Source organism: Balaenoptera musculus, chromosome 19 (assembly GCF_009873245.2).
Source record: "Balaenoptera musculus isolate JJ_BM4_2016_0621 chromosome 19, mBalMus1.pri.v3, whole genome shotgun sequence".
NCBI lineage: Eukaryota > Metazoa > Chordata > Mammalia > Artiodactyla > Balaenopteridae > Balaenoptera > Balaenoptera musculus.
Window position 1 is genome coordinate 17238946 of NC_045803.1, and position 15683 is coordinate 17254628.

The 15683-nt window shown below is 57.0% G+C and overlaps 1 protein-coding gene across 3 annotated transcripts; it reads right to left on the reverse strand.

The window, feature by feature from the left end:
* Positions 1-655: 655 nt before the first annotated feature.
* Positions 656-14956, reverse strand: MAG (myelin associated glycoprotein). 3 transcript variants are annotated; one of them, XM_036832852.1, is made up of 11 exons: positions 14892-14956; positions 13053-13112; positions 12486-12554; positions 11936-12304; positions 10223-10519; positions 9877-10134; positions 8562-8822; positions 3738-4025; positions 3290-3386; positions 2183-2282; positions 656-1171 (listed from the first exon to the last, which is right to left on the reverse strand). In XM_036832852.1, the coding sequence occupies exons 3-11, from the start codon at positions 12529-12531 to the stop codon at positions 1007-1009; spliced, it is 1881 nt and encodes a 626-aa protein (XP_036688747.1). In that variant the 5' UTR covers positions 12532-12554; positions 13053-13112; positions 14892-14956; the 3' UTR covers positions 656-1006. The 3 variants fall into 3 exon arrangements, with proteins under 3 accessions (XP_036688747.1, XP_036688746.1, XP_036688745.1); XM_036832851.1 differs by lacking the exon at positions 14892-14956 and adding an exon at positions 1875-1913 and having other exon boundaries at positions 13053-13109; XM_036832850.1 differs by lacking the exon at positions 14892-14956 and having other exon boundaries at positions 10223-10492; positions 13053-13109.
* Between the last annotated feature and the right edge of the window lie 727 nt (positions 14957-15683).

The following is a 15683-nucleotide window of genomic DNA, read 5'->3' on the forward strand; positions in this document are numbered from 1 at the left end:
TTCCCTGGTGGTCCAGTGGTTAGGACTCTGCACTTCCACTTGCAGGAGGCACGGGGTTCAATCCCTGGTCAGGGAACTAAGATCCCACATGCCGCACAGCATGGCCAAAATAAATTAATTAATTACTTTTTTTAAAAAAAAAAAAGGAAAAGAAAAAAGATTGAAGCTGCAGAGTGCAGCATGAATGTGAGGCACGGCGGTGAAACCGACACAGGCTCATGGAACACTGAGATCTGAGGCCCCCCCGCGACCCGCAGGGTACAGGGGGGGATGTCAGTGAGTGAAGCCAGCCAGGTGTGGGACAACAGGAAGTGGTGGGCAGTGCGGCAGATCAGGAGCCAGGCCCCTTCAGAAGAAGCAGCCACCGTCTCTTTCAGTGAGATGTCGCAGTGTGTAAGCGCAAGCCCGGGGCTGTCAGTCGCTCCACCTGTGGCAGGAGCAGGAATGAGGGTCGTGATGTGAAATCACCCAGCAGTCAAACATGACCTACTGTGGACCAGAGCCAGCCCAGAGCTTCCAGCTCGGAGTGGAAGCAACTTAAGGGCGGCTGGCCTGGGCTCAGCGCTAGGATCCCTGAGGACCCAGGGAAGGGCAAGGAGGGGGGTTGGCAGAGTCCCCAAGGACGGGTCCGAAATCATCAGGATCTAGACAGGTGTTTGGCTTCAGGGCATTTATTTCATGTCCCTCCAGACAGGCCCTGGGGCCAGGTATGGGGACAAGAGACCAGGAAGGGGTAGCAATAAATAACACGGACAGACGTGCTCCCCTCCAGACAGATGAGGTTAAAGGAGGTTACAGGGGAGCCACAATGCGGAGCTGGGGTGCTGGCAGGGCGGGGGCAGCTGGGAAGGAGGGGGAGGCCAGGCCCCCAGGACCTCGCTGTCACCTGCCCCGTCCCTTTCCTGCCCCAGCCCCCGCTACTTTGGGGAGGAAGGGAGCCCACAGCCAGTGGGGGCCAGTGAGGGTCCTGAAGGGGTGGTGGCCATCTGGGCTGCCCCCGGCTCCCTCACTTGACGCGGATTTCAGCATACTCGGCTAGCTCCTCCGTCAGGGTGTAGCTGTCCTTGGTGGGTCGTTTCCCCAGGTCCGAGTGAGAATAGCTCAGGTCCAGCTCTGGGGGTTCCCCCCGAAGGCCCAGCAGCCTCCTCTCAGATCCCAGGCGCCTCTCACTCTATGAAGGGAACCAACCCATTAGAAGGTCCTGTTCCACCCTTGCCAGATGCAAAGGCTGGAGTCGCTTGCACCCTCCAGAGCTGAGTCCTGTGTGAGCCTCCTTCCTTAAGGACCGCCAGCCCAGCCAGCCTACGGTCCCCGGTCCCCCTCTGGAGCTCTGGCCTGTGCCGATCCCCCCTACGCAAAATCACCTCCTCGCTGCCAAGCCTGAAAGCCACCCACAAATTCAACGTCTCCAGGAAGCCTTCTTCAACATAGGAATTTGGGGGGCACCCTATTCAGTCCATAACATGCTTTTAGATTAAAGCCACCTGGTTGGGTGCCCACCTTCCCCAATTTTTGTAAATGCCTGACTCAGTATGTTTGGGTCTAGTGTGGTCCCCCTCCTCAACCTGGGAGATCCTGCAGGTGCAACTTCGGCTTCCCTGTCACGCTTTCCATCCCTGCCCCCCACCTTTGGACACACACACACACACACACACACACACACACACACACACACACACACACACAGGACAGTGGCCACAGACACACAGAAGCAAGCAGCAATGGGACAGAACAGACAAGGCCAGGAGTGCTGGGCAGAGCCAGACTGAAGTGGGGACCAACCTGGACGCCTGATGGGACGCACACACATGCACGCCAACCCCAGGGCCCAACAAGGGCCCAGAGGTGGGCACACTGAGGCCCCCGGAACCTACCTCCTGGGGTGCTCATTCCAGGGTAGAGAGCTCTCTGGACTATTGGAGAAGGAAATGCAGTCATAGACGCAGGCGGGGTGGATGAGGGCTTCTCTTGGGCCCCGAGCTCCACAGTCCCCCCGTCAGGCCTCAGCCTGAGTGCCCCTTCCCAGCCCAGGGCCAAGCCAGCCCTCCACACGTCTCCTCCTTCCCTTTTGCGGGGCCAGCTTCCCCTCTGCCCCTGGGCCTCCCAGGTGCCCCCTAGGCCCTCGGGGTCCCTGGCACACAGGATCTCCAGCTAGCCTGGCGCCACAGGGTTCTGGCCTCACCTCATATTTCTCCGGCACCCCAGAGATGCGGAAGTCACTGCTGAACAGGACGGGGGGGTCGTCCCCCGCTGAGAAGCTGGGGCTCTCTGTCACGTTCTTTCTGCAGGGCAAGACATGTCAGCTCCAGTGGGACCCCCAGGTCCCCCCACTCCCCTCTCTATCTGCAACCCCATCTACCTAAGGAGTTTGGCCCAAGGGACCCCAGCGCTGCTCCCGCCCGCCTCTCTAGGATGGGCAGCCGGCCCCTTTGCTGAGCACCTCTTCCTGTTCACCACTGCCCACCCCGCCTCTGCTTCACAGCTGAGGAGGAGCCGCCTGGGCCCTGGTCTCTGCCACTTTCAGGACCCCAGCCTGGCTCCTCTGGGCTCTCCTCATTCGCTCTGGGGCTATCCGCACCCCCTTGCCGCCAGGATGTGGAGCGGGAGATTAATTCATTGTCAGGAGAGCTGATATGTGTGCACCACAAGGAAGAAAAATAACAGCAGCACACTGGTGGCACGTGGATGTGGCTTGGGACTGGGGAGCGTTTTGTTGTGTTGTGTTTTGTTTTTTTAAGGTTTCTTTGATGTGGACCATTTTTAAAGTCTTTTCATTGAATTTGTTATAATATTGCTTCTGTTCTATGTCTTGGTTTTTTGGCCACGAGGCATGTGGGATCCCAGCTCCCCGACCGGGGATCGAACCCACACCACCTGCCCTGGAAGGTGAAGTCCCAACCACTGGACCACCAGGGAAGTCCCTGGGGAGCGTTTTTGATACCACAGATATGTGTAATCGTTGGGGCTTCTGGAACCAACTGTGACTGATGTTCTGGCTGCGAGCCAGGGGTACCGGCTCTCCCCATCACACCGGAGTGGCAGGAGGCCACAGCACAGGATGTGGGGCACAGGTATTGACTGGTGAGAAGTGCTCGGCCCAGGCACTGGCATGCGTGACCCGACCCCGGCGGCTCATGTTAGCCAGGGCCCTCTCTCCTCCACCCAGCTGAACATGCTCAGAGTAGAATCCGCCCTCCCTTGCCTACCCCTAGCCTCCAACTGATCTGCTCCTGCCCTGCCCTTGGAGGCCACCCCGCCCCGCCCCAGCTCAGCCCGGAAGGCCACTCACTTTCTGCGCGTCTGGGTGATGTAGCAGACGATGGCAATTAGGATGGCAAAAGCAACCACTGCTCCCACAGGCCCGATCTTGGCCCACATCAGGCGATCTGAGGAAAGAGAAGACCCAGGCACCCTCAGGGCTGCCGGTGGGAGTGAGGACACCTGGGTTCTTAGGAGACAGGCTGGGGCAGGGGTGAGCGGGAAAATATTTACACCGCTGGCATAGCCTTGCACTGACTGGCTAGCCTGAAGGCCTTCGTTGCTGGAGGGGCCAGTAAAGTACAGGCAAGCTTGGGGCCGCCTCTCCTAACTGGCTGGAAGGGGCATCTTTACCACCCGATCGACTGCGCAGCCTGACCCACGCGCAGCGGCTGGTGATCAGCCTTGGGGAGGGGAGCTTGGATCCAAGAGGGGTCCTGTCTGTCCCTTGACTCCCAGCCCCAGGCCACACCACTCACGGGTTCCCTGGAAGGGCAGCTCCAGGCTCTTGGTGCCATAGAGGTTGTGGGAGGAGCAGGTGACCCGGGGTGGGGCCTGGGCCTGGCCCCGCAGCGTGAGGATACTGGTGAGCAGGAGGCCGTTGCGCTCCGAGTACACGAACTCGCGCTCCGTCTCATTCACGGTCACGTTACGCGAGGGCAGCTCGAAGGCCACGGACGGCTCTGGGTTGGCTTTTACCACGCACAGGCACTGCACCGTGTCACGGGCCGCCGCACAGTGGGACTCCAGGAGGATCACGGGGGCAACTGCAGGGGCAAGACCGAGACCCCGCGGGCTAGAGACGGGGCCTCGGGGGCTCCTTGGCTGTCGCAGAGATGAGCTGCCTGCTCCCCTCTGCGCTCTCTTCTACGTCCTCTCTAACTCCGCTCACCTTGTGAAACATAAATCAGGTCACGGTGCTGCCTGCTCAAAGCCCCTCTCCAATTGCTCCCCGTGTCACTTAGAATAAAACCCCAATTCTTTGCCTTCGCCTGCAAGGCCCTGCAGGACTTAGCCACGCTCTAGTCTCCTGCTGTCACCCTGGCTCATTCCCTTCCAGCCACGCCAGCCTCCTTGCTTGTTTTTCATACTTGTGGAGCTTTTTCCCACAGCCGGGGCGGGGATGGGGGGGTGGGTCTTGCGTGTCTCCCTCCGCGGGGAACACTTCCCTGACACCTGCCAAACTCACGCCCTCACTCCAGGCAGCTTCTGCACAGACCACGTCTATTTCTCTGACCACCCCATGTAAGTTGCACCTCGCTTCACTAACCATTCCCTCGAGTTTTCTCCCCAGCACTTATCCCTACCCGGGTTATACACTGATGTGGCTGGTCTTGTATTTCCATCGAGACAGGCTCTTGCTCAGTCTCCACTCTGTCCCCCACACTTAGAACATGACTTTCCTTTCTTTTTTTTTTTTTGCCATACCACACGACATGCAGGATCTTAGTTCCCTGACCAGGGATCAAACCCAAGTCCCCTGCAGTGGAAGCGCGGAGTCTTAACCACTGGACCGCCAGGGAAGTCCCTAGAATGTCCCTTTCACCCGGCAGGAGCTCTGGGAAGACTCGCTGGATGAGCTACTGCGTTCAGCCAGCTCCCCTTCCAGGCCATCCTACAGATGCCCCTACTCACTCTCCGGAGCCCCCAGCACCCTGACCCTCCCTCCCTCGCAGGATTCCCCGTGGTACCAGGTCCACCCTCCACCCAAGATCATTTTGTTGAGCTTTGCTTTGCTGCCATTTAAATTACAAAAACGATACTGGTATTTTTTTTTCCTTTCATTTTCCAAAATATGAAATTATAATAGAACATTGAATGTTGCTTTTTAAACTATGTTCTCTTTCCCTCATGGAGAGCCTGGCACTCCCCTCTGCTTGCTCTAGACTGACCTCTGGTTCTCAGCCCTGAGCTAAACCCACTTCCACATGGGCAAAAGATCCTTGGCCCACCTACCCCACTTATTTTCAATTTCCAGTAAAAAAGAATATGCAGATAACAGCGACGGAGCAGGGAGTCACATGACCCGTGTATTTGCAATAGGGATCATTCCATTTGGAACCTCAATGTGTACATATCTCTATGTCTAGTAAATTAACAGTTAAATATTCCAAATTCTGTTGAGGCAGACGTGCACTATGCTTGCTGTAGTATTAACAAATTAACACGCCACAGAGTAAATTAGTAATGACAAACCTGAACGGCAGTGATTAATTTTTAAAAAATCCTTTCATTCAAGACCGCACCACTGGTGCTGTTGTGACAGTGTTGCAGGAACGCTGACACCCTGTTGCATGTGCTCAGTATCTCTGCAGCATTGCCGGCAGCCTCGTGACCTACGAAACCCTGATTGACACTAGATAAACCCCAGGTCCCACAAAGGATGGGGAGTTTGGGGTGGGACGGCTTTGGCTTGAATCTCAGCTCTGCCATCTACTGGCTGGTGGCCCCGATCAGGCCACTCAGCTTCCTGGGCCTCCGAGATGGACTTCTCATGTGTGCAAAGAGGGGTAATGGTCCTTGACTTGCGAGGGGCTACGGGACTCTGTTCTGAAGTGGGCACATGAGTGTGTTGAAAAGAAAGCTTAGGGACTTCTTTGGTGGTGCAGTGGTTAAGAATCTGCCTTCCAATGCAGGGGACATGGGATCGATCCCTGGTCTGGGAAGATCCCACGTACCGCGGAGCGACTAAGCCCCTGCGCCACAACTACTGAGCCTGCGCTCTAGAGCCCACGAGCCACAACTACTGAAGTCCGTGCACCTAGAGCCCACGCTCTGCAACAAGAGAAGCCACCGCAATGAGAAGCCTGCACACCACAACGAAGAGTAGCCCCGCTCGCCGCAACTAGAGAAAGCCCGCGCAGCAACGAAGACCCTATGCAGTGGGGAAAAAAAAAAAAAGAAAAGAAAAAGAAAGCTTAACATCCCACCCAGGGATCGAGCCATTCCAGCAGAGGAAGCAAGTGGGCCAAGCCTTGGCAGCAGGAAGGCAGGCGGATACCCAGCCAGGAGTTCAAAGGAGAGATGAGTGGGAAGCTCAGAGGATGTCTAAGACTTACGGGGCACATGGGACATGTCGGGCACTATGGGCGTTGACCATAATTTCCTTAGTGTAAGATACTGTCATACCCGTTTTTCAGAGAAGAGAATTGGGGCTCAGCAAAGGTGAAGTCACTCGTCTGGGATCACACAGCACATCTCCATCACAAGATGGAGACAGAGCTGGGATTCGGACCCGGGTCGATTCAGCTCTGTCGGGTGCTGGACACCAGTAACATTTCCATTTCCTCCTATTAAACGTGTGAAGGGCAGTCCCTGCCCCCAATCGCGTTGTTGTGAGAATGAAATAGGTCAATATGCGCAAAGGGCTGAAACCAGTCTTCTAGTCATCACAAGGTCTCAGTGAGGTGAGTGCCCTGCAGGTCCCACGCTGTGCTGGGACCCAACACCCCACCCCACCCCGTCCAGCTCAGGAGCACCCACCACTGTCAGCGAACACGGAAGCCCCGGTGCTAGGGGACGCAGACTTCGGGGACAGAGAGGGGCCTGAAGCCGGACACCCAGAGGGCAAGCACAGCGACACAGGCCTTGGAGCCCAGGGACCGGCTCAGCAGGGGTGGGGTGGGAGGCACAGCTGCTCCTCCCCTCCGGCAGATCGAAGGCCTTGAGTACCTTGGGTACCAAGGACTGCAGGGGAGATGAAGCAGCCAGAGGTTTAAGAACTGGGTAGACAGGAGTCCAGAAGAATCCTGGCACTGGCCAGCCTTCCAGCTGCATGGCCTTGGGGAATTCTGACCTTCAGTTTCTCCTCAAAGGGGATGACGATAACACGTAGCCGCTTCAAGGGCTCAGCAAAAAAACACGTGCAGGGGATGCAATCCTGGCCCAGAGTAGGCCCTTAATGATTGTTTGCTGCCACCACTCTTATTATACAGGAGGGTCTGTGACTGAAAACGTTCGTGAGCTGGAGGTGTGTGTATGATCAGAGGTTTCCATCAGATTCTCAGGGGGTTCTCTGACTCTACACCTAAGAATCCCTGGCTTGGGATATAGGTTTAATGGGGAAAAGCGTGAGGCGGAAGGGTGGGCATGTATGGAGAAGGCGGCGTGCCCACACGACCCATATGCATGATCACGTTGGATGCTGCGAGCGAGCAGAGACTGGGAAGGAAGGTGCCCAAAGAGGAAAGGTTAGCAGGGCAGTGGTGGCCATCACCTTGCCCTGGAAGATGGCATTCCAGGAATAATCTGTCTCTACTGACTACGGCCACATGCCATATTGAGTATACGGACTGGGCTCAAAACCTCCTGGCAAGCTTGTGTGGCAGGGACCATTGTAGGTGGAATAATTCGGAGGCAAGTACCAGAGGCCAGGCTGGAGCTGGGGAGGAAGCAGGGGGAATGGAACTGCGAAGGTGACATTCCAGAGGGAGTTGCTGGAGGAGGGGGAGTGGAAACTGCGACTTGGGAGCTATGACCCGAGTGGAGTGACGGCTGGGGTAGGGGTGGGGTGTTGGCGGGTGATGTCCATAGAAGGTTGGGAAGGGCTCTGGTTGGCAGTGGAACAATGCGCTTCATTCCCAAGACAGTTAGCTTTTTATATGCATCCGTCTCATCTCTCTGGCTGTACTATTATCTGTTAATATGCTTGGTGTCCTCTTGGTCCTACCCCCCACCTCCCACTGAACCACACAGCCCGTGCACATAACAACGGCTTGATCAATGTATTCTGATGTCATAACGTAGGATGAGGTCAATGGGCAGTACAGAAGAGTGGAACCAGACCACTGTATTTGAATCTCAGTTCTGCCGTTTTCTGGCTTGACTTTGGGCAAGTGACATAACCTCTCAGGGCCTCAGTTTCCTTCTCTGGAAACTGGAGACAGTAAGAGAACCTCCCTCGTTGGATGTAACAAAAACGAAAGAGTGGGTCCCTGTACAGAGCTTTCAACAGTGCCTGGTGCCTAGCAATGCTCCACAAGGGTTAGAGGTCGTGGTTATTCTTTTAGTTAACGCAAAGGGGCTGTGGCCACAGGATTCAGAAATCTCCTTGGTCAAAAGCCCACACCAGGATGTGGGGCTACCGTATCCTCAGGTGGGACTTTTATTCTCTTGCTATGGATTCCGCTTCCCTCCCTTCCTCATCCTCATCTGCTGGAGCAAAGCTGACCCCTGGTTGGGATGCGTGGGTACCTCCCGGTAACCTGGGTGTCCCCCATTGAGCCATCCACCGCAGGGGTGGGTGGGCAGGAATCAAGCCCGGCTGCCCTCAGCAGGGGCAGCGGATGCAGGGGAGTACTCACACTCCACGGATAGGTTGAAGGCGGTGGCCCTCTGACCGTACTGGTTCTCGGCCACGCACCAGTACTCTCCATCATCCTCAGGCATGACGGCAGGGAGCTCCAGCTGCAGCTCGCTCTCATAGATGACCGTGGCCAGAATCTGCTTCTCCTTGAAGATGGTAAGGATAGGATCCGGGTTGCTCTGTGTGGAGCACAAGATGGAGACTGTCTCCCCCTCCACGGCCACCACTGTCCCGTTCACCGTCGGCTTCCAGGGTGCATCTGGGGGGCAGGACAGGGGGCCGATGGTCAGAAGCTCCCACCCCCAAATGTGACCCCCGACACCCCAATCAGGGCACACCAGCTCAGGATGGCTCAGGTAACCCCAGGCCTGGCTGTGTCGTTTACAAAGACAGGGTCTCTGCAGCTATAGTGCTTGTGTTTGAATCCCGGCTCTACCCCTTCCCAGCTGTGTGTGGACCCATGTCTAAACCCCTCTGGGCCCCATTTTTCTTATCTGGAAAATGGGCTTAATAATATTCCCAACCTCACAGGGGTCACTGAGAACCAACTGTGACAAGCACTGTTTTAGCCTGAACAAGGGAGATGAAGATCCCTGCCCACGTGGACAGATGCTATATAAGGAAATCAAACATATAGTTGGCAAGATGGGGATAAGTGCTTTGCAGAAAAATAAAGGTGGGATGGGAAATCGGGGTAGTTACAGTTTTAACTAGGATGGTGAGGGAGGGCTCCAGTGAGACTAGGAGGTGAGTAGGAGCCAGCCATGCAGAGGCCCCAGGGAAAGAGTATTTGTGGGAGGCACTCAGAAACTGCTGAGTAAATGTTGGCCGGTGCTGTCATTTTTATTATCCCCAGCCCTGGGCACTTTGCCTCAATAAATATTTGTGAATGAATGAATGAATGAATGACCTCTCCTTGGTTCCTAGTTAAGAGTCCTGTCTGATGGGCCCCCTCTCCCTGGGGCCCCATAATGTTCAGGGGCTGGGTGAGGTCTGGGTTCTCCTCAGCCCTCCCATCAGAACTGCAATGGGGCTCATTTTAAAATGCAGATTCCCGGGGCCAGGCCCAGCTCTACCCACAGGAAACTGAATTTAACAGGCTTTCCTGGGTGGCAGGGATTGCCTCTGTCTCTTCCCATCTTGTCCTAGCCAGGAGAGTGGTGCAGAGTAGGTGCTCACCAGATACTCGTGGGAAAAATGAAGGAACTCCTTAACCTGCAACTTCCTCTCCATCTCCATCTCAACCGCGGGCATGGTCCCGACCGCCCCCCACTGGGCCCCCAGCTCCGCCCCGGGCGGGGGCGGCGACTCACACATGACGCTGAGCCCCACGGTGCGGTTGTCCTGGCCGTAAGCGTTCTCGGCCAGGCAGGCGTAGACGCCGTCCTCCGCGGGCGTCACCTCGTCCAGCTCCAGGGACAGGCTCTCGGTCACCGCCTCCCGGAGCACCGTGCCGTCCCGCATCCAGGTCAGCAGCGGCGGCGGGTTGCTGTCGGCCCCACAGAGCAGGCTGACGTGGGAGCCCTCAATGGCCTCCACCGAGGAGTTCATCTCCACAATCACCGGGGGGTCTGCGGCGCCCCGGAGACACAGGACGTCAGCGGGCACGTGCCGCAGACCCCGCCCCCGGCCCGACCCCCGGCCCGCACCCAGGCTCACACTTGACGTCCAGGCTGGCGTAGCCCTCGAACTGCAGAGTGGTGTTGGGGAAGGAGGCCTGGCAGCCCAGCCGGTAGCCGTTGGCCTCCCTGGTGGGCACGAAGTGCAGCAGCGACACCTGCACCCAGGTGCCCTCGTCCTCGCGGAGCCGCCCCAGCACAGCCGGCTCCCCGAGCCCCTCGTGGCCCCGCCAGCTCAGCTCTGGGTGCAGCTCGGGGCAGTTGTCAGGCACCGTGCAGCTGACCTCCACTTCTGTGCCTGCCACCACCTCTGGGGGGACCATGATGTTGGGGGTGTCTAAGTGAGACGGGGAGATGGAGGGTGAAGGAAGCAGCATCGGACCCCCACACTGTCCGACTCCAGTCCTGGTACCCGGTCCCCTCCCCATCCTTGGATGCAGAATTCCCTACAGCCTTCTCTCCTCCTGGGTACCCTTCACCCAGAAGCCCTCCGCAGATCCAACCGCAGATGTAATAATAACGGAAACAACAATATAGTGGTCTGAGTACTTTACTGTGTGTAACTTGCCAGTCCTTCCAGCCATGCTGAAAGTAGAAAGCGGGTAATGTTATTTTGCTCATTTTGCAGATGAGGAAACTGAGGCCACAGCTAGCATTGGGTAAAACTGAGCTTCAATCCCTGTCACTCTGGCTTCATCGTCTGTGCTCTGGACACTACATTATATTCCTCAAGAAACCTCTCTCCTTCCCATGTTTGCTTTGGTTTACCTTCCACGTGTATGTGTGTGTGTGTGTGTGTGTGTGTGTGGTGTGTCCTGGAGCTGTCTGGCTGTGCCTGGCGGCGGAAGGGGGGGCTCTCTTTCTGTATCAGGGCTGTAATCTGGCTCCTCATATAGGCTCAGAGCTGATGGCAAACCTGAGTCTGAGGGTTCCATGCCTCTCAGGGCCTCTCAGAAGTGAGGCAGAAGACCCTACTCTAATTGCCAAAACTGGCCCAGAGCTGCACTTTATTTGACCTAAATTTAGGGTATTTTTTAAAAAAATATCTGAATCAGCAGCTGATGTTGAAAAAACATAGAAAAAGACACAGTTCCCTTTGAAAAATTCGGGAATTCCCTGGTGTTTCAGTGGTTAGGACTCTGCGCTTCCACTGCAGGGGGCACGGGTTCGGTCCCTGGTCAGGGAACTAGGATCCCACATGCCGTGTAGCACAGCCAAAAACAAAACAAAACAAAACAAACAAGCAAACAAACGGAAAACTCAGAATGCTTGACAGCAATGACCCTGCATTCTCACCCAGCACCATTTAGATAGAGCTGGGCGCCATGTGCCAGCCACTGCTTTGCCCACTTGACAACTATTCCCTCATTGAACTTTGAGTGCTGTTCTTATCCCCATTTTACAGAAGAGGAAAACAAGGCCCAGAGAAGTTAAGTAACTTGCCCTCAGTAGCCCAGCTAACATAGGAATCCAGAGGCCTGACCCCAACCCCGGGGCCCCCTGCCTTTACCCCAGGTGTTTCTGGAAGAGTAAGAGCACTGCTTTCCTCTGAGAGCCCTGCTTTGCCCGTTTTGGTCATCTGCCTGGTCCGTGTGGGCAGGGGGGTTTGCACCCCTCCCCCCAGCCAAATCAACAAGTCCCTGGTCCTGCCAGCTAGACCTCCCTGGGAAGGTGCCAGGAGGACTTCCTGCTCCCCCTGCACCCCCTGCATGGCCCCAGCCCCACGGCATCTGCACAGCCCCTGGGAACTCACTGATGATGTCCAGGACGCTGTGCTCGGAGAAGGTGTACTGGTTGTAGCCCCCCAGGTCCCCGCGGAAGTAGTACTTGCCGCCCAGCTCGGGGCTGAGGTTGCTGAGCAAGAGGGTGCAGTTGCGCAGGCCCAGGTCCCCCAGGAGGCGGCTGCGGCCCTGGAAGCTCTCGTGGACGACTTGGGTGCGTGACTTGAAGACCACTGGCGGGTAGTTTTTCGGGTAGGGGCTATTGAAGTACCAGACGCCGTGCACAACGGCCGGCCGCAGCTCGTCGGGGAAGTCGAAGCGGCAGGGGATGGAGACACACGTGCCCTCGAAGGCCGAGATAGACGAGGGCATCCAGGCCCCCCAGTGACCCCCGCGAGAGGCTGTGGGCAAGCAGGACCGCTGAGGCTGAGGGACATGTCCTGCCCGGATGCCCCCAACCCCCCCGCTCCCATCACCTTCCACTGCCCTGCGGGGGTGGGGGCGGGGTCCAGAGACCCACAGAATCAACCCCAGCCTGCTCAGGGGCCAAGACCCCAGGAGCCCCAGACCCCCAGGCATTACCTGAAATCATGATCCAAAACAGAGGCAGCGCCGTGAGGAATATCATTTTGTACAGCAAGTGAGCAACAGCTGGATAGAGGAGAAGAGAGGAGAGGGTTAAAGGCCAGGGGAAGTGAAAAGGGTGCTTCTAGTAAGGCTTTAGGAAGCAGCCTGTTCAGATGTTAGCCACTGCTGCTATTATTATTTATAATCACAAACACATCTATGAGCATCAACCATGAACCACCCCCAGTACTTTACTATACAGATTCATTTGATCTCTTTGAGGTAGGTGCAATTATTATCCTCACTTTGTAGCCGAGGTCCAGAGAGGTTGAGTAACTTGCCCGAGACCACACAGCAGGTAAGTGGCAGAGCTAGGATTCAAGCCCTGTCCGCCTGTCCAGGTCTGCAGATTTCACCACCAAACTGTCCTGACTCTATGTGGTAAGTGACGTGCTAATAATTATCTTCATCACCATCCTGCCCTTGGGGATCTCCAAAAAGTAAGGAAAGAGCCAAGTTTGGACCAGCAGCAGGAAGCAGGGGAAGCCAAGAGGAAGGGGAATTTGGAACCCTCCCCCTCACCTCCGTCTCCCTGAGTTGGGAATGTCTTCTGGTCCCACTTGGAGCTGTCAGCCGGCCAACCTGGAACAAGAGTCAGACAGGTGCAAGGAGGTGGGGGCCTGAGGGTCCCCTGCCCCGCCCCGCTTTCAGAATCTACTGTGAGTAGATCCTGTAGGCTGCCCACATGGTCTCTGTCGCCCATGGATGCTTGGGACCCTCCCACACAGCCTCAAAGCTACTCTGTGGTCACCTCCAGAGGCAAGCTGCAATGGAGAACTCTCGGGAAGAAAAGGGGAGCAGCAGAGCTTTGGGGTGGGGGGAGGCGGGGCGAGTGAACGCGGTGAGGGAGCACATGTCCCACGGCTGAGGGCTGGGGGTGGGAGGCAGGGACCCAGCCCCATCAATGACTGGGTTTCACAGCATCAGCATTCCCAACATGCCGCGTGAATTCCTGCCGCCCTCTCCCACCCTACAGACGGCCCCTGGTGTCCCCACCCTCCAGAAGCGAGAGCCTGGTACAAAAGAGCCCTGTTCCCTCAGAGTTAGGGTGCCTCATCCTGGGGGGCTTCTGGGGTAGGTGGGGGTGAGGGAAGAGCTGGGCGAGCCTGGCTGGGCTCTGAGTGGAGCCAGGAAGGACCAGGGATTGGGGTTAGTCACTCCCTGGACCCAGCTCCTCTGTGGGTCGCCTCAGGGTTGGACCCAGTGTTTCCAAGTGGCTGCTTTTGCTGGCCTTTGACACTCTCTTCCCACGGACAGACGCATGCAGTCAGACGCATGCAAATGCTGGCATGAAATGTGACAGATCTGGACCCAGCCAGAAGGAGCAGGCTCACACAATAACACCGATCAGGGCTCCGCACACACCGACGGGCACCGAGACCCCCGTGCAGCAGACACACACACACACCTGCATCCTCCTGCCCACCACACACCTGGACGGGCATAGGCATGGCAATCGGGCATACACACGGACCTGCCTGCGTGCCATGCTCGCAAAGACACTCGGACCGGCTATGGACAGACCCACTCAGACACATGCTGATGGACACGCGGCAGATGCCACCTTTGCACCTGCGACAGGAAGGTACAGGAGGTAGAGACAGGTGAGGGCCACAGGGCCTGGGCAGACGTGTGAAACAAGTGTGTAGACCATGCATTCTGAATGGGGGTGAAAATTGGTTCTTGGGGTGGGGTCCAGAAAAGTCTTAGTTATTACAGTGGTTTGTGGCTCTCTCAAGGGCCACGGTACATAAACATATACAGTCTATCCATAATATTAAGATTTCATGGGGGGAGTTGGATTAGGAAAAACAGGTCTAAAAGCTTTCCTTAGTGGGGTGTAAATAAAGGTGGAGAAACACTGATGTGGATTAAGACTCACTAAGAGAGGTGCACACGCGTGTGCACACGTGCCCCCGTCGTGTGCTCAGGTGCTGGAACTTGCTCACTCACAGCCCCCTGTGCCCACACCCTCCCAGATGGCAGGATGCAGACGTCTGATCCCCTGGGCATCCTTCCACTCTTCACCTGTCCCTGGATGACTGCCACCCCATCTGCCACAAACTTAGGAGCCCCAGGGCAGAACCTCCACCAGAGGGGTGCTGAGGAGGACGCTTCATTCTTTCTCTCTGTGGTTTCCCCCCAAGGCCCCGTCACTATCCCTGCCACGGTCCCAGCCCACGCCCAGAGCAATCCTAAGCAGCACCCTCCCCCACCCTAAATTAGTGGCAGTTCCCAGCCACCATCCACGGCCCAGACCGCTTCGCACTGCACATGCCCTGGGCGACCCTGCCGAGTGCGCTCAGCCCCTGTCCTCTGTTCTCCTCCCCGTCCCCCGGCCCTCTCAGCTGCAGCACTCACCTGATGCTCTTGCTTCTGCACTCTCTGCTCCGCAGGCCCCGCTCGCAGTCCCCTGGCCTCCCAGGGTCTAGGCTCCCACTTACCAGCCCCTCCCCTCCCCCTGGGTGCCAGGGGCCGCCTGCCTCCAAGGCCCAGCTCCTCCCTGCCCCCGGGGGAGGGGGGCACAAAGGGCCCTTGTCACCACTGATTGAACTGGGCAGCCTGATGCCTGGGTTCTACGAGCTCCTTCCTGGAGGGGCCGGGGGCGGCTGCCTCACTCATTCCCCCCTCCATCACTGCGTACCCTGGTTCTGGGTCCCTGGGAGGGTGCTCTAAGATCTCTGGAGTCTCAGGCTGAGAAGCAGAAGGCATTGTCCTCAGCGTCTAGGGGATCTTGGTGGCAGTGTTAGGAATAACCCCGGGCCTGGGAGGCCACAGAGGCCGGTGTGGCCAGGAGGAGGAGGCAAGACATCTCACTCTCGGCTCCAGTCACGTCCACCCTCTCTAGAGGGTGTCGCGTTTGGTGCCCACATCCTGGTCTATTGTCTCCCAGCCACTTCTTGCCATCGGAAACAACCTTATGTGTTGACTGTCTCCTCCCGTGATAACATGACCTCCAGCAGGACAGGGCTTGGGCTGCTTATGCCCAGTCTATCCTGCTGGGAGGCCGGCTCCTGGCAGAGTTAAGATTCCTAAACGCAGAGTGGGTGCATGGGTGTGATCCTCAGATACCCTGACTGGAGGCCTTGGCGCTTCTTCCTTCCTCCTGGAAAGCTCCCCTGCCCCATCCCACTCCCGACTCCGCTGCTGGCC

Bases quoted from the DNA above. Each gene is read 5' to 3' on its own strand.
- MAG (XM_036832852.1), bottom strand. From the start codon at position 12,531: ATGATATTCCTCACGGCGCTGCCTCTGTTTTGGATCATGATTTCAG. The intron at 12,305-12,485 runs GTAATGCCTGGG...GCTTGCCCACAG, and splicing joins GTTTTGGATCATGATTTCAG to CCTCTCGCGGGGGTCACTGG. The intron at 10,135-10,222 runs GTGAGCCTGGGT...GGGGCGCCGCAG, and splicing joins CGCCAGCCTGGACGTCAAGT to ACCCCCCGGTGATTGTGGAG.